The sequence below is a fragment of the Armigeres subalbatus genome, chromosome 1, assembly GCF_024139115.2.
Source record: "Armigeres subalbatus isolate Guangzhou_Male chromosome 1, GZ_Asu_2, whole genome shotgun sequence".
Lineage (NCBI taxonomy): Eukaryota > Metazoa > Arthropoda > Insecta > Diptera > Culicidae > Armigeres > Armigeres subalbatus.
This window is the reverse complement of record NC_085139.1, coordinates 215,655,985-215,674,169: the sequence shown is the minus strand read 5'-3', so window position 1 is coordinate 215,674,169 and position 18,185 is coordinate 215,655,985. Positions and strand designations below refer to the sequence as shown.

Sequence of the window (18,185 nt, the reverse complement as noted above, 5' to 3'; positions counted from 1 at the left end):
TCTTGAAAAATTGTCCCTCACCAGAACATTTGAGGGATTTGACTGATGGACACAAATTTTTAATGAAACCTCGTCATAGCTCGCAATGGGCAACACATTGGACGTTCCTCTCAGGGCACAGATTAATTCGTTAATCGTTGTGACTATTGTTTATTTTTGTATGTTTGTAAAATGTTATTCTTAACCGTATAATGATTTTGATAACTTTCAATTTAAATCTGATGAAGCAAATAAAAAGTATGATATTCCTACCAATAATAGCGATTTTGACATGTATCACGACCCCTAGGTCGCCCCGTTGCTTTACCTGGGATTGACAACGGAACGTCAAGCGTGAAACGTCAAACACCGGGCTCTCGGACGGGATGACGTGACCACTTTTCGTTCACAATAGTTTGGATGTTAAACAGAGGTATTGGTATGCTGAAAACTATGAAATGTGCCTGCAAACGAATGTGTCAAACGTAAAATTCAGTTTAAAACTAGTTTTTTTTTATTTAAATAGTGTATAAGTAAATTATAATTCTCCTTCCCATTCTAATATATTAGAGTAGGACGAAGTGTATTATGATTATGAATATTGAATATGTGCCTAAATAACCTAAATATTTTTCCATTCGTAGAAACTATTCTATACTATACCTATACTTACACTATATTGCTCAAAATCGGATAAGAGTTCGATATTAGGTTTCACGGTGAGCTGAATTGATCATGCGTTAAATAACTAAATTAATTAATGTATTCGGTTGATAGCTAAATTCGTTTTGTAGGATTTAAGCTAGTGAGCAGTAAGCACTGCTGATATTCGTAGCCTGAAGTGAGGGTAAATATTAGAACAAACTGCGAAGGTAAAACATTAACTAATGAAGTCTTTTTACAGGAGTAATATTTCAACCAGAGTAGGAGTTGGGGAATAGCATAGGAAAGAGTAAGAACCCTAAACGTAAGTTTCTTTGACAAAACTATACTGCATACTTCTGAATGAGCCATTGTTATCCTTTTGCAGAAAGTTTTTAATATACGTTGTATTAAAAACCTGGAATTCTTATTCTTCGTTGGCCGTACGCCAACAACATGTCTTTAATATTTGCGTTTTCGAACAACAAAGCTACTCTGAAAAAATATAATTTCACATCGATATTAAACTTTCCTTAGAAATAATAAAATGTTATTATTATTATCATCAGACTAAGGCCGGAGTGGCCTGTGCTGCACATAAGGGAAGATCCATAAAGTACGTCACGCAAAAATCGGCGATTTTCGACCCCCCCTCCCCCCTTCGTCACACTTTTTGTATTAAACCTCTAAATTTTTTGTATGAGTCGTCACGCTGCTCGGAACCCCTCCCCCCCTAGGAGCGTGACGTACTTTGTGGATGCCCCTAAAAGACTTCTCCATTCAGCTCGGTTCATAGCTGCACTTCGCCAACCACGCAGTCTGCGGAGGGTCCGCAAGTCGTCCTCCACCTGATCGATCCACCTTGCCCACTGTGCACCTCGCCGTCTTATTCCCGTCGGATCGTTGTCGAGAACCATTTTCACCGGATTACTGTCCGACATTCTGGCTACGTGCCCGGCCCACCGCAGTCTTCCGATTTTCGCGGTGTTAACGATGGATGGTTCTCCCAACAGCTGATGCAACTCGTGGTTCATTCGCCTCCTCCACGTACCGTCCGCCATCTGCAACCCACCATAGATAGTACGCAACACTTTCCTTTCGAAAACTCCCAGTGCACGTTGGTCCTCCACGAGCATCGTCCAGGTCTCGTGTCCGTAGAGGACAACCGGTCTTATAAGCGTCTTGTAGTTTGTCAGTTTGGTACGGCGGGGAACTCTTTTCGATCGGAGCGTCTTGCGGAGTCCAAAGTACGTACGATTTCCAGCCACTATGCGTCTCCGAATTTCTCTGCTGCACCAGTGAGCCCAAGTACACGAATTCTTCAACCACCTCGATTTCGTCACCACCGATAGAAACTCGTGGTAGGTGGCTTACATTGACCTCTCTTGAGCCTCTTCCTATCATGTACTTCGTCTTCGACGTGTTGATGACTAGTCCAATCCGTTTAGCTTCGCTTTTCAGTCTGATGTAGGCTTCCTCCATCCTCTCAAAGTTACGTGCCATGATATCAATGTCGTCAGCGAAACCAAATAACTGGACGGACTTCGTGAAAATCGTACCATTCGTGTCAATCCCTGCCCTTCGTATTACTCCCTCCAAAGCGATGTTTAACAGCAAGCAAGAAAGACCATCACCTTGCCGTAGCCCTCTGCCCGTTTCGAAGGGACTCGAGAATGCCCCTGAAACTCGTACTACGCACATCACCCGATCCATCGTCGCCTTGATCAACCATATCAGTTTATCCGGACATCCGTGTTCGTGCATTAGCTGCCATAGCTGGTACAGGTCGATTGTATCATATGCAGCGTTGAAGTCGATGAATAGATGATGTGTTTTATTCGCGGCATTCCGCAATACCTGACGTACGGCGAACACCTGGCTCGCGGTAGAGCGTTCCGCCTGGTACTGGTACGCGAACTTTTTTGCAATTGGTGTTAGTTGATTTCATACAATTTTGGAGAGTACATTGTAGGCGGGGTTCAACAATTTGATTGCGCGGTAGTTGCTACAATCCAGCTTATCGCCCTTTTGTAGATGGGACACACGACACCTTCCATCCACTCCTGCGGCAGAACCTCATCCTCCCAAACCTTGGTAATCACCCAGTGCAGCGCTCTAGCCAGTGCTTCACCACCGTGTTTAAACAGCTCTCCTGGTAGTTGGTCAACTCCAGGGCTTTGTTGTTTTCAGCCGGCCGATCTCCTCCTGGATTTCCTGGAGATTCGGAGCCGGAAGTCGCATGTCCTGCGCGTGCGCTCCTAGGTTCATTACCATACTGCCACCGTTGTCTGCCACATCGCCATTCAGGTGCTCTTCGTAGTGCTGCCGCCACCTTTGGATCACCTCACGCTCGTTCGTAAGAAGGTTCCCGTTTATGTCCTTACACATATCGAGCTGTGGCACGTGGCCCTTACGTGAACGGTTCAACTTCTCATAGAACTTTCGTGCGTTATTAGCGCGGTACAGTTGCTCCGTCTCTTCACGGTCTCGATCTTCCTGCTGGCGCTTTTTCCTCCGAAGAATCGAGTTTTGTCTGTTCCGCGCGCGTTTGTGTCGTGCCACGTTCAACTAACTGCTCGCATTCGCCGTCATACCAGTCGTTTCTCTGATCCGGGGCCACCGTGCCTAGTGCAGCGGTTACGGTGCTTCCAATGGCGGATCGAATATCTCTCCAGCCATCTTCAAGAGAAACTACGCCTAGCTGCTCTTCCATTGAGAGTGACACTTCCAGCTGCGCGTAGTCTTGAGTCTATCGCCTTGTAGCCGCCCAATGTTAAGCCGCGGCGTTCGGCTTCGTCGCGTGTTGCACACCGTCGAGAATTTTGAGCGCATGCATACCGCAACGAGGTAGTGGTCGGATTCAATATTCGCACTGCGGTAAGTGCGTACGTTCATGATGTCGTAGAAGAATTTACCGTCGAATAGAACGTGGACGATTTGGTTTTCCGTTTCTTGACTAGGTGATTTGATTTCGATGTGGCCTTGTGGATATTCTTACGAGGTAAAAAGTGTTTCGGACTACCATTCCGCGGGAGGCTGCAAAGTTTATACATCGTTCGTTGGCCGTTGTCGTTCGATACGGTATGCAGACTATCCGGTCCGATGACCGGTCTATACATTTCCTTCCTTCCAACCTGAACGTTCATGTTGCCGATGACGATTTGGACGTGCCGCAGTGGGCATCCATCGCATAGAACGCTTCTTTCTCGTCGTCGGGTCTTTCTTCGTGTGGGCAGTGCACGTTGATGATGCTATAGTTGAAGAAACGGCCTTTTATCCTCAGCTTGCACATCCTTGCGTTGATTGGTTGCCACCCAATCACGCGTTGGCGCATCTTTCCCAGCACTATGAAGCCGGTTCCCAGCTCGTTGGTGGTGCCACAGCTTTGGTAGAAGGTAGCCGCTCGATGCCCGCTTTTCCACACTTTCTGTCCTGTCCAGCAGATTTCCTGCAGCGCTACGACATCGAAGTTGCGGGGATGTAATTCATCGTAGATTATCCTATCGCAACCTGCGAAGCCTAGCGACTTGCAGTTCCATGTTCCAAGCTTCCAATCGTGATCCTTTATTCGTCGTTGCCGATTGTATCGAGTCGTATTATCTTCTATGTCGTTCGTAATAGTTGTTTTTAAAGGCGGCTTATTGGGCCTGCGCAAACCTCCTGTCTCGTCGGAGGGCCGTCGTGTCAGGGCTGTTTAGCGTCCCACCTAACACCAGGACTTGGGCTTGTGCGCTTTGAGCGGCACACGGTCGCTTTGGCGGAGCCTACTTGCGGATACATGCAGCTTTTTATAGAGGTTTAACAGGGCCCACTGTCAAACCCCACCACATCCTAGGCAGGCGCCACAACTCGCAGATGGCAGATGGGGAGGGATCGTCAAGCCCTTGGACATAGTCCCTGCTGCCCTGGAAATAATAAAAATGTGTGTTTGTGTTATTTTCATTAGAAAGTATAACCATTCAGTGGATGAATTAGGATATTGTGGAAATCTGGTACATATACAGATGTTTGCTCAAAATTTACATTTCACATAAATGTCGCGTGCATCCTTCTATTTTTATCGCTATTGTTTCTCAGAAAGAAATGGATTCCTCTAAAAAAATACCAAGGAGAAATCCAACCTTTAACTTAATTTGGGTTTCCACGATGAGTTAGATCCCAAAAATGTTTATTACGCACTATTATCAAACGCATTCTGACATTGACGAAGGTCACGGCGGCGTACCTTTGTCTCGGTCTAAATGCGTCAAAAAGACAAACGGGCGATTAAATTAACATCAGTTTGCAGAAAGTCACACTTCCTACAACTGGAACTTTTAGTTTTTCCATTCTTCCGCGTCACGTTCAATAATGAGAAACGAACACTAATTTAATTAGGAACCAATCTACCACCGCGCGCGCACACCACACCGGTTGGTGGCAGCTACTCCTCCCCAACGCCAACGGTGCGGTGTGGCGCCATTTCCCGGTCGGTCGGTCGGGTGATACAATTTTCGAACCAGGCAGGAAAAATTGCACAACAAACTTTAGCGGTGAAGGCCAACCCGACGTCGACGAACAAGACCCCGCCCGGACCGAACCGGGACTGGGGCAGGCTTCTCCATTGTGAAGCCATCAAATAATAAATCAAAGTAATAACTGTTTTCCACCGCCCACCATTTGTCTGGTTTTGCTTCCATCCGTCTATGAGGCGGGGGATGGTCCTTTATGCTACACGTAAATTTTCGAAAATGATTGTTAAATATGTTACTTATTTTAAGATAAATTAGCGTAGAATGGGAGAAATACTTTCAAAATTTATCCAAAATTTATTTCAATTCATAGCATTTTAGGGACCCACGTAAAAATGCTCAACAAATAATGCATGGATATAGATTGCCTCTTGGACTTGTTATCTAGAAGCTAATAGCTAAATTATTACTTAGATTTTATAGATAAAAAGAAATAAATCCCAACGTTGCATTTTGGACTATTGCCCCTTACAACTAATTACGAGCCGACGTATGGCAATAATTCGACTTGGGTCGGCAGTGCAAGGTGGGCTATTGTTTCTGTTGTTTGGTTTCATGCCTGAATTGATTCAAGAAAACCCAAACTAAGTGCGATGCGCAGAGTGTGCTTTCGGTGGACAGAAACAGTGCTGCTGTTTTATTCAATTGAAATAGGAGTGTGCGAATGAACTTTCAATTGAAAAAGAAATAAGTAGCAATACAGAATTCAAATTGAAGTAAAATTGTTATTATGTTAGATTTCAGAATATTTTAATCATAAAATAAATTAATTGTCAACACTGCCTCCGACCATTCACTTCGGGTAATGCGTTTGCTGCCACCACTTTTGAGTCAACGGTAATCATCAGTCATTAACATCATTATTAGAGGCTCTGGTTCTGCTTAGGTGGCTATTGCCATTATTATGCTGAACTTAAATACTATCTAATCGAGCAGGCCCGTTCGATCGTTTGGTGATGCTCTAAAAACCTTGATTCAATTTTGGAGCGTTTTGTGCTAAATGGATGGAAACCCAGGGGCTGCAATATTTTCGTTAGAGGCGATTTATGAGGGGCTGCCTGCATGAAGATTGTTTCTGATTGAAAAATGACCTGCAATAAGGGGGCTTTAACATTGAAAATGTGCGTAAATGTAATTTCCCAACACCGTTTCTTACTGTGATAGATCACTGTTGATCATTACCAATACTTCATTCCGAAAAATTCTCAATCCACCTTAGACCTCTCCACTCCACACTTAGCACACATAGATTGTAGTCCGAAACAACCAACATACTAACACAATGTTTTTCCGAAATCCGGCAAAACGGACGTGATTGATTGAACCTTTCATCGGTACGCTTCCGCTTGGATGAAAGCAACCGGAACCAGGCCCTTTGCTTGCAAAAATAAAAACACACAACAGGAAAAACAAATTACAACATTCCTATGTCAATGTTCCGAACGCCACACATCCCGACTCTGCTGGATGAATGTTTGTTGTAATCCTTCCAAACATAATGCTCGATACTGGGATGGGGCACACACCCTCTCTGCAGAGCAAAAAAAAACAGGAAGGTGTTTTATTGAGGATATTCTATTTAGTCTCACTGCCCGAAAATATATTAGGTTGATCCGGTTTGCACGTTCGTTCTGTCCGAGTCTGTTGCATGCACTAAGAGAAGTTTTGTCATGCGAATGTAACGAAAAACTTACAGCTTGATTTGACTTGGCCCAAATTCTGAGAAATGGGGTCGAGCCCTGATGATGTGGAAGCATGCGAATAACGTTGAAATTTTATGTGCATTTTTTTATCTATTGCGTTTATTTGATAGGCTCAGGCGTGTATGACACTTTACGAAGTCGATATTTACAATCGATATCATCTTATTATCAACAGTTAGTAAGGGGAAAGGAGGGGAGCGGGCCATTTGGCATAAAGTCATTTGGCATAACGCCAATTGGCATAAGGTCATTTGGCATAAAGGCCATTTGGCATAACAGTCATTTGGCATAACGGACATTTGGCATAATTGTAACCAACGTCAAAAGTGAGTGTCTTTTGGCATAATTTTTCTTTGCGTTCGCTAAATGGTGACTAAGTGGTGCGGGAAACATCCCGGAATAGTAAGTATAACACCCGTCAATAACAATATTAAAAAGACATTGTCCTCTCGTGGAAAGAATGCATTTGCAATGCAAAAGTAGGCGCATGCCCGGACTAGAGCAGTGGAGGAAGGCGTGTTGCCGGATTATGGCTATGAAGGATGAGATCCCTTCTTTAAAAGTAGGTGCTTGCCCGGATTAAGGTCATGGTGGATCCGATCCATTCTTTAAAGGTATGCGCTTGCATGGATTATTGCAATGGATGATGTGATCCCTTCTTTAAAATTAGGCGCTTGTCCGGATTATGATAATAATGGATGTGATTCCTTCTTTAAAAGAAGGCGCTTGCTCGGATTGAGGCAATGGTGGAAGTGATCCCTTCTTTAAAAGTAGGTGCATGCCCGGATTAAGGCCATGGTGGATGCGATCCCTTCTTTAAAAGTAGGCGCTTGCATGGACTATGGCAATGGAGGATGTGATCCCTTCTTTAAAAGTAGGCACTTTCCCGGATTATGACAATGGTGGATGTGATTCCTTCTTTAAAAGAAGGCGCTTGTCCGGATTGAGGCAATGGTGGATGTGATTTCTTCTTTAAAAGAAGGCGCTTGCCCGGATAGAGGCAATGGTGGATGTGATCCCTTCTTTAAAAGTAGGCACTTGCTCGGATTATGACAATGGTTGATGTGATTCCTTCTTTGAAAGAAGGCGCTTGCCCGGATTATGACAATGGTGGATGTGATTCCTTCTTTAAAAGAAGGTGCTTGTCCGGATTGAGGCAATGGTGGATGTGAGCCCTTCTTTAAAAATAGGCGCTTGCACGGATTATGGCAATGGAGGATTTGATTTGTTCTTTAAAAATAGGCGATTGTCCGGATTGAAGTAATGGTGGATGTTATCCCTTCTTTAAAAGAAGGCGCTTGTCGGGTTAAGGCAATGGTGGATTTGATCCCTTCTTCAAAAGAAGGTGTTTGCCCGGATTGAGGCAATGGTGGATGTGATCCTTTCTTTAAAAATAGGCGCTTGCACGGATTATGGCAATGGAGGATTTGATCCCTTCTTTAAAAAGAGGCGCTTGTCCGGATTGAGGCAATGATGGATGTGATCCCTTCTTTTAATGAAATATCCCTTTCGCTTTCACAGCTCGAAATTATGCCAAATGTCCGTTATGCCAAATGACCACTCTTTTCTTACAGTTCAAAATTATGCCAAATGTCCGTTATGCCAAATGACCATTATGCCAAATGGCCTTTATGCCAAATGACATTATGCCAAATGGCGTTATGCCAAATGACTTTATGCCAAATGACCCAGACCCGGAAAAGAGCGTAGACCAAGACACTCGTGGCGACTCAGGGTTAGATTGCGTAATTTCAGGACGGACGACGTTGGGATTTAGGTTTGAGGTATTACAGCTGCACATCTGGGTATTTGACGTCAATAACACGTTGTAGCGCAGCGTCGTGCTCGAGTTTTGGTTCACTTCTTACTTCCCTGTACGGTACCTCGGGCCACAAGAATATCCAATAGTTTCACTCTGGAGGCGTTGTTTTACGAGCAATACCAAACTACGTGATCGATGTCATGGTAACCGGCTCCACACCTACATAGGTTGCTAACAACCAGGTTTATTCTGTAGAGATGTGTGTTTAGTGGATAGTGATTGGACTTAAGTCTCGACATCGTGCGAATGAAGCCTAGACTTAAGTCGTCACCTCTGAAGCACGCTCGCGCATAAACTTTAGGAACTATGGAAAATAGGCACCGTCCAAGTTCGTTGTGTGACCGAATAATTTGCCAATTTTGAAGAGTACTCTGATGGACTAATGGGAAAAACTCGTTGTTGGAGATTTGTCTATCATAAACCTCACCTTCCTGTGCGCCCACCTTTGCAAGCGAGTCCGCCTTCTTATTGCCGCATATATTAGACAATGGGATGGGACCCATACAAACATAATCTTGAATGATCTTTCGACCAAATCACGCATCGGCTCTCTTGTAGTTGTAAGAGAGTAAGATGCTTGCTTAACTGGTTTCATCGACCGGAGTGCCTCGATAGAACTAAGACTATCCAAAAAGATGAAATAATGGTCTACGGGCTGATCGGAAATCATCCCCAAAGCGAAATTATTTGCGGCAAGCTCAGCAACATATGCCGAACACGGTTCTTGAAGTATTCCTTGAATTGCGTGTTTCATGGACAGATCGTTTTCAACTGCCTTGAATGAAGTTAGCTCGTGACGGGTTATAACATGGAAGACAAAGATCTGACAATACGTAGTTGAGATAGAGGTTCAATAGGTGGTACACTCCTAGCGCTAGTCAATGATGGTTCCGCTAGAACGTTCAGAAGGAACGGGGTCGAGTCATGGATTGACGTAACGTTTGTCAGTCCTGGTCTGGCACCAGACTTGGATTGGAGGGTGGACGAGGGTTACACCCATACTGCCGTAATCTGGAAAAGTGACGTAACAGCCATTTTACAACATGCATGTTTTCCATTTTTCTGTTAAAGAGCTCGATGAGTACTACTCGTTAACACCATTTTTGGAAAATGGCGTATACGTCACTTTTTCAGATTACGGCAGCATAGTGATCATCTAGCAATTCGCTTTAACCTTAGTAAGATGTTGGGGTCAATATGACCCAAAACGAAACTTCAAAATAGAATAACTTTTTACCTGATAATCCGATCGTTCTGAAATTTCTTGACTTTTAATATTTTGTGGAAATGAAGCATCTGACATGAAAAAAGTATTTTAAGGTGCAACAGGAACGACCCCATAAAAAATGTTACGAATGAGATGTTAGGGTCATATTGACCCAGAAATGTAAATGCTTATAAAACAGTCAAATTTTAACCGAATTACAAAGTTCATATACCGTTCGAAAGATAAACTCATCAATTTTGTGGCTATGTGGTGATATGCTGGTTCTGGAGACAATTGCCACCGGGAAACGACTTCCACGAGGACCTTGTCGGTCATATAAGGGGAGCATAAAAATCGCTCCATATATGCCATTCGATCGTCAATTCTTTATAGATTCTCTTAAAATGGTAATGTATGGTCCATGGGAGGGCTTCCGACGAAAGTGGCCACTCCTGGTACATGCAAGGTGCCCCCGGGGAACCCGTAAAAGAGGACATTTCCGTTTTAACACCAAAATATGCCGTACGGCGGCTCTTTCGTCATGATTTTCCACCAAACAGATTTTAATGCGCTTGAAATCGATAAGTGACTACATTGGCCACTCCTGGTACATGCAAGATGCCCCCGGTGAACCCGCAGAAGGGGACATTTCCGTTTTTGCACCAAAATATGTCGTGCGGCGGCTCTTTCGTCATGATTTTCCACAAAATAAATGATTATGCGCTTGAAATCAATAATTGACCAAATTGGCCACTCTTGGAGCCTATGAGGTGCCCTCGGGGAACCCGTAAAAGGGGACATTTCCATTTTTACACCAAACAGATTGTCGTGCGCTTGAAATCGAAACATTTGTAACCTATGAGGTTCCCTCGGAGAACACGTAGAAGATGCCATTTCCATTTTTACACTAACATATGTTATGCGGCGGCTCTTTCGTCGTGGTTTTCCTCCAAAATAGGTGCCCTCGAAATTGATTTTTGACATATTTTCCACCCTTAGAACCTATGACATGCGGTGGCTCTTTCGTCGTGATTTTCCTCCAAATAGGTGACCTCGAAATCGATTATTGACATATTGTCCACCCTTAGAACCTATGAGGTGCCCACGGGAACCCGTAGAAGAGTACATTTCCATTTTAACACCAAAATATGCCGTGCGGTGGCTCTTTCTTTGTTATTTTCTACCAAACAGATGGTCATGTGCTTGAAGTCGATTAGTGGCATTGTCTACTCTTGGAACCTATGAGGTGCCCTGCAAAACCGTAGGAGAGGACATTTTCATGTTCATATCAACATGTACCGTGCTTGCGGCTTTTCTATCTCCGTGTTTTCCAACAAATAGATGGTTATGCGTTTGAAATCGATTTAGATCACATTGTCTACCCTGGCCACAAGTCTTCAAAAAGTTGGTTATGCGCTTGAAATTGTTCTTCATTTGAAATTGAGTACTGAGTCAAATTTAATTAAAAAATAGTTTCTGGGCTATTGTGACGATTCCTTCCAACAGCTCTCCAAGGATTTTCTATTCCACATCTCGATATTACCATTAGTCGAAGGTCCCTTCAATATCGACTCATAGAAGTTTGAGGTTTTCACCGATCGCCGTGGACAATGATATGAAAACGCAACATTTTGATATAAAACCCAGATTAATCCACCTAGCGGTGATGATGCCTTTCTCGTGCGGTAAAAAAATAGTATTTTGGGCGATTACACGGCATTACTTCTGAGCCCATCGTCCGATCCGGCCAATTTTCAATAGGAAATAATGAAACAAGATTCTGCATCGAATGCAACCTATTGCGAGGAAATCGGTTGAGGGTTAGTGCATTAAAAGTGAGCTAGACTTTTTTACGCGCTTTTTGAAAATGAAAAAATATTTTGACCATAACTTCCAATTTTTTGTTAAATATCTTGGCTGTGCATATGCACAGCATATGTTTCGAAATGGACAAATTGATATGAAATTTGCGAAAAAGAATCCACGTGTCTTGGAGGGACTCGAACCCTCAACCTCCTAGGAGGTTGACATTTCGAAACATATGCTGTGCATATGCACAGCCAAGATATTTAACAAAAAATGGTTTTCGTACGGTCGAGTTGCCGAATAATATGCAATTAATTGCATAACTTCCAAGCCCATTGTCCGATCCGGCCAATTTTCAATAGGAAATTATGGAGCAGGATAATGCATCGAATGCAAATGCGAAGAAATCGATCTTCAATTAGTGGTAGTAGTGTAGGCGACAATCCCTTTGCAAGAGGTGTGTTGTTCAGGTCTCCGGCTAGGAGGCCAGAGGCAATAGTCGGCAGCTCAGTGCGCAGCGCCAGCGTGGGTCACTTAACCATCTCCCAGGCTCCGCCGGTAGAGGTTATAGACGGCCCATGGCTTGTGAAAGCGATGAACCGCAAACGCGATGGGCTTTCGGCCTTCGAGGTGGCGACGGAACAGCTGGACGCCATCATCGACTTTGCGTCATCGAAGCATAATATCAGTAAGGAACTCAAGAGGAGCTTGCTGAAACTTCGAAAGTCGATGTTGGACGCCAAGCTGGAAACGGCGGTCGGGACGGCCAAGTGCGAACCCGTGAAATCTGTGGAGTCGAGGTCTACCCAGACTGAGGCCCAAGAATTCGTGGATTTGGGCAAGGTTGAATCGACCGAGGGCGTGCCAGCGAAGACGGTGGTGCCAAAGTCTACCCAGACTGAGGCTCAAGTATTCGCGGGCACGTCGGGGGTGACTGCTCCAACGGAGCAGACACAAAAACGGGGGAGACAGTCTCCAGGAGATGAGCTCCCTGAGGGCCGCTCCAAAATGCGGAGGGTTACTACCCCTGGTAGTAGGGCTGGGAAGCTGAACCCCGGCCAGGTACCTTTAAAACCGGGGGAGGAAGGACCTGGAAAGGTCCGTCAACCCAGGAAAGACGGTGGTAAGGGGTAGCAGCAGGCTGAGAGCTCTCAGCCGCACCAGACCAGGAAAATAGAGGGGGATGACGCCTCCTGGACCCTGATCAAGAACAAGAGAAGAGAAGTCTAGGATAGGCGCCAATCGCTCCAGGGTCGATACCCTAGTCAACAAGACGGACAAGGCTAAGTACTCGGACGTCTTGAAGGCGATGAGGAGTGACGTCAAGCTCGGTGAACTCGGCGCCGACGTACGTCGAATAAGACGCACCCGGACGGGCGAGATGATCCTCGAGCTGAAGCGGGGCGTCTCGCAAAAGGGCGCCGCCTACAAGAAGTTGGCGGAGGAAGTCCTAGGCGAGACGGTCAAGGTGAGGGCACTCACTACGGAGGTGAATCTTAGGGTTAAAGACCTGGACGAGATCACAGAAGTCGAAGAGCTTTTCACGGCACTGCGGCGACAGTGTGAAGTGGAGACGTCCACCGCAGCCGTTCGGCTACGGAAAGGTCTGGCAGGGATACAGGTAGCATTGGTTCGGCTATCTGCAGCGGACGCCTCCAAGGTAGTTAAGTTAGGGAGCGTCAAGGTGGGATGGTCGGTGTGCCCTGTGGGCATATACGAGCAACCCGAAGTTTGCTTCAAGTGCCTGGAACCGGGGCACAAGCAATGGGACTGCAAAGGCCCTGACAGCAGCAAGCTCTGCCGACGCTGCGGATTGGATGGACATAAGGCACAATGCTGCACGAACTCTCCCAACTGTTTGATCTGTTCCAGCAAAGCTGTGAACAGCAAGCACCCCATGGGGGGTTCGAAGTGCCCGGCGTTTAAGCGTGCTGCAAAATCAAAGTGCAGGTAACGCAGCTAAACCTGAACCACTGTGATGCAGCTGTGTCAGACAGTTGCTGAACGGGGGACGGATATCGCCATCATAGCAGATCCTTACCGGGTACCCGCCAAGAACGGTAATTGGGTCACCGATGGGTCTAAAATGGCCAAAATCAACGGGGTCTTCTTCTGCAGCTGCTATGCGCCTCATCGATGGTCGATCGAGCAGTTCGGTCGAATGCTAGATTGTTTGACGGCTAACTTGATGGGACGTAGGCCGGTGGTGATAGCGGGGGACTTCGACGCTTGGGCCGTGGAATGGGGAAGCCGATCCACGAATCAACGGGGGCAGATCCTACTGGAATCACTGGCCATGTTGAATGTGGACTTGGCTAATGCCGGTACCAAAAGTACCTACAGCTGGAACGGGGCCGAGTCGATTATCGACATTACGTTCTGGAGCCCTGGCCAAACGAGTAGTTCGAACTGGAGGGTAGATTGCCTACGGGCATGGAGGCGGATGCAGCGAGCACGCACATAGGAGAAGCGTGTTGCACGACGGGTTGCGTTCGTGGCTGCTAGAGCCGCTCTGAAGACTGAGATTAAATCAAGCAAAAAAGCCTGCTTCGAGGGCCTGTGTCATAGTTCCAACGCGAATCCATGGGGTGACGCCTATAGGGTCGTAATGGCCAAGAGCGGTCCCCAGAGTTGCTGGAGAAGATCATCGCGGGACTCTTCCCACGTCATGACCCAAGTCCCTGGCCTCACTTTGTGGAGCTACCAGGGGCCAGGGTGGCCGACGAGAGAAGGGTATCCATGGTGGAACTTGCGGTGATTGCACAGTCCCTTAGTGTAGGTAAGGCGCCAAGACCGGATGGTATTCCGAACCTGGCCTTTAAAGCGGCTATTGCTGAGGCTCCCGAGATGTTCAGATCTGTCACGCAGAGATACCTGGACGAGGGAGTCATCCCTGAAGCATGGAAAAGGCAGAGCTTGGTCCTATTGCCAAAGGCGGGAAAACCACCGGGGGATCCGTCGGCATATAGACCAATATACGACGAGGAAGGTGCTCGAGAAGATCATCCTCAACAGGTTGTTGAAACGCGTGGAGGGTGCGGATGGTCTATCGAGTAACCAGTTTGGCTTCTGAAAGGGTAAGTCGACCGTAGACGCTATCTTGTCGGTTACCAAATCCGCGGAGATAGCTATCCAGTGTAAGAGGAGGGGAGTTCGCTATTGTGCAGTAGTAACTCTCGACGTGAGGAATGCTTTCAATAGTGCCAGCTGGGCAGCTATTGCAGAAGCGCTCCTGCGTCTTGGAATTACCGAGTACCTGTACAAGATTCTCGGAAGCTATTTCCAGAATCGAGTACTGGTATACGACACTGAGGCTAGGCGGAAGTGCGTTGACATAACCTCAGGGGTTCCGCAAGGTTCCATACTGGGTCCGGTGTTATGGAACGTCATGTACGACGGTGTCTTGAGGTTGAAGTTCCCGGGGGGCGTGGTAATCGTCAGGTTCGCTGACGATTTTACACTGGATGTCTACGGCGAATCGATGGGAGAGGTGGAGTTGACTGCAGCCCACTCGATCGCAATTGTGGAGGAGTGGATGAGTTCCAGGAAGTTAGAACTGGCTCACCACAAGACTGAGCCGACCGAAAGTCGGAGCAACAAGCAGTGATAAGGGCAGGCAACTGCGCGGTCACCTCTGAACGTTCCATCAAACTCTTGGGGGTAATGATCGACGATAAGCTCAGCTTTGGTAGCCACGTCAATTACGCCTGCAAGCGTGCCTCCACAGCTATAGTGGCATTGTCCCGAATGATGTTCAATAGCTCTGCGGTTTATGCCAGCAAGCGCAAGCTTCTGGCTAGTGTCGCTCTGTCCAGGTATCGCTCTGTGAGGTATGGGGGGCCAGCTTGGGGCACGGCCCTGTGTATTAACTGCTACAGAAGGAAGTTAGAAAGTACGTATAGGCTCATGTGCCTAAGAGTACACTACCTAGAAAGGCTAGCTCAGGCGCAAATAAGAGGTGGTCCAAGGGTTCGGAGTCAGCTTCATGGGTCATACCGGTGCCCTGCGGTCGAACTCGATTCATTTATCGAACAAGTGGCAGCGCGAAGAACAACATGGTATCGTCGGCGTCGGTCAACCGGGCGGGTTCCGAGCCCGAGGGCGGAAAGGGGTCCTCGTCAAGGCTGGGGCAGGCGTAGGCACCGCGTCGGCAAGTCCCTCTGTGTGTTGGCGAATTGGACCTATCGCAGAGAGGTCAATTTGAGGTGCACGCGGCATTATCATTCTTGATACCAGCCGTGCAGAGGGAAGCAGGTGCGAAGTCGACCCTTCCCACTTTCCGAGGACATAGGGCGTGGTAGAGCCACCTGGAAAGCCGGCAATGCGCTGGCACGGTACCATGGTGTTCTTCTAAAAAAGCGAGTCACGATGTTCGATGCTGCAAGGACACGCAGCTAACCTCGAGGGTGCGTTGTGCACTGGCCCCCCATCCCCTCCCCTTTGAAGCATTACTTTCTGGTTGTACCGAAGGGACGATGGACTTGGCGGCAATGGAAACGGTTTAGCGGGTCGGGGATGCAGTCCTGCCTTCCTCGTTTGCTGATGGAGGTGGTCCCTAACCCTGCACTTCCTGGAAATCCAACCTAGAAAGTCTGTTGAGCAGATTCACCCTCCATTGCTTAGGAAGAAAAAAAGGCATCACCTCAATTCGCCGAGCTGAGTCGATCGGTATATAACACTATATTGGTCTCCGAGCCTCCTATAAAAAGTTTGTTTTTGGGGCGAACATATAGCCTTTACGTATACTTTGTATACGAGAAAGGCAAAAAATCTAACACGAAATACAAACGTCCAATATTCTCGCAACAACCTTTAAACGAAAACTTTTGGTGAACTCTACAAGTCTTGTGATCATTACGATTCATTTCGATTAGCTTATGACCATGTTTTAGTGATTTTCAAGCTTTCAAGTGCAAATGCAAATTTGTAACAAATCTTCAGCTTCACATTTTTTAAAATTTCTCTGTTAATTGTTCATTGTATAAGTATGTTCAGGGAGTAAACGTCCAGGAAAGAACAAGTAATAATAATATGATAATAATTCATAATAAATTCAAGAATTTCGCAAAACGACGACTCATGAGTAAAACAGTTTTTAAAGCACTTAAAACTTACTAAAACCAGAACCTAATCGAAATGAATCGACTTGTAGACCTCACCAAAAGCTTTCGTTTAAAGGCCGTTGCGATGAATCTCGACGTTTATTTTTGCGTTAGATATTTTTTTTGAAAATTGAAAAGAGCCCAAAAACACTAAATTGACTTGAGACACCTTGAAATTTGATCCGAATTAGGGGTCGTTCAACAATGATGTCACATGTTTTGAGGGGGGGGAGGGGGTCTAACATTTTGTGACCCTGCATATACTAGGTATACAAAAAAGCGTGACAGAGGGGGGATCTGGAAATCTCAAAAAGTAGTGGACGTCATATTTGAATCGTCTCTTAGCTGAAAATTTGACAAAAGGCTTATTTTAGCATAGGAATTGTGATTCTGGTCTGAGTGGCGGATTTTTTTTGATAATTTCTAAAAACATGAAGAGGTCAATTAAACAGCGTTTTAAAAGTTTCAAACTTGATAAAATAATTTCTTCCTTTTCATTATTGGCAGAGTTACTTTTTTCTATCCTCGTTTTCCGTATCCAGGTTCTAATTCTAACCATTTCTTTTCTTGCAGTGCAACCATACTCATCAATCCGTTTGCCTTTGTGGTCGCACACGTCAATACTAACAACAGCAGCAGCTGTTGTTGCCCCAGTCCCTTCCCCTAAGCCAGCTTCGTCCGATTCTTTACCCGTCGTGTGACCGAATGCCTTATTATGCCTTCCGGTGCCAATAAGAAGTCCCCCGCTGGTGGTGGTGGAAAGGGAAGCAAACACCAGCAGCAGGACAAGCAGCAGAAAAGTAACGACAAAGCAGCTGCGACGACAACCACCGCCACAACCGGAGATGCGGACGCCAATTCCGGCTTTCAGGAGTACATGCGCTCACCGCAAGGTTGGTTTTGGGGACGGGTGGGGGAATGCCCTAAACAAATTACCAAATTGTTTCCTTTGTCTTAATTTAGCGATCGAAATGATGAAACTATTTGTGGTTGCCAACACGCTTGTGATGTTCTTTACCATGGCGTGGCCGCAGATGAAGCACTCGTACGAGATAATTCGGTCCATGATCTACGGCGATGATGACGATGAGTTCTAACCGCCCAAAAAGTCAGACAAATTTCTAAACCAATTCATAATGTTACTGCTAGCGTTCAAGAGCCTTTTCTTCCTCGGGGCACTTTTTGCCTACAGCACCGGAGTTTGGCGATTGATCAACGACTACTTCCGACAGGAGTTCCGCACATTCCTGGACGAGGAGGTGAAGAAGAACAAATACATATTGGTGGATCCCGATTCCGAGGCAGATACTTCGTCAGTACCACCACCGGTGGAAATCATTTCGCCGAGTGAAGTTCGAAAAGCCCAACAAAGCTCGGTCACCGCGAATCGGCTGCTTGATGAGATGATTTTGA

At 46.1% G+C, this 18,185-nt stretch overlaps 2 protein-coding genes across 5 annotated transcripts in view; one reads left to right on the top strand and one right to left on the bottom strand.

The window, feature by feature from the left end:
- Positions 1-18,001, top strand: part of LOC134210865 (uncharacterized) — a 34,946-nt gene extending 16,945 nt beyond the window's left edge. Inside the window, exons 2-3 of the mRNA XM_062687244.1 lie at positions 17,346-17,665; positions 17,736-18,001. Of these exons, the coding sequence (XP_062543228.1) occupies positions 17,488-17,665; positions 17,736-17,869 (312 nt within the window). The 5' untranslated portion in view covers positions 17,346-17,487 and the 3' untranslated portion in view covers positions 17,870-18,001. The remainder of the gene's footprint in view (positions 1-17,345; positions 17,666-17,735) is intronic.
- LOC134205763 (uncharacterized) overlaps positions 1-18,185 on the bottom strand; it is a 474,885-nt gene that overhangs the window by 303,697 nt on the left and 153,003 nt on the right. The gene's annotated exons all lie outside the window — the stretch shown is intronic.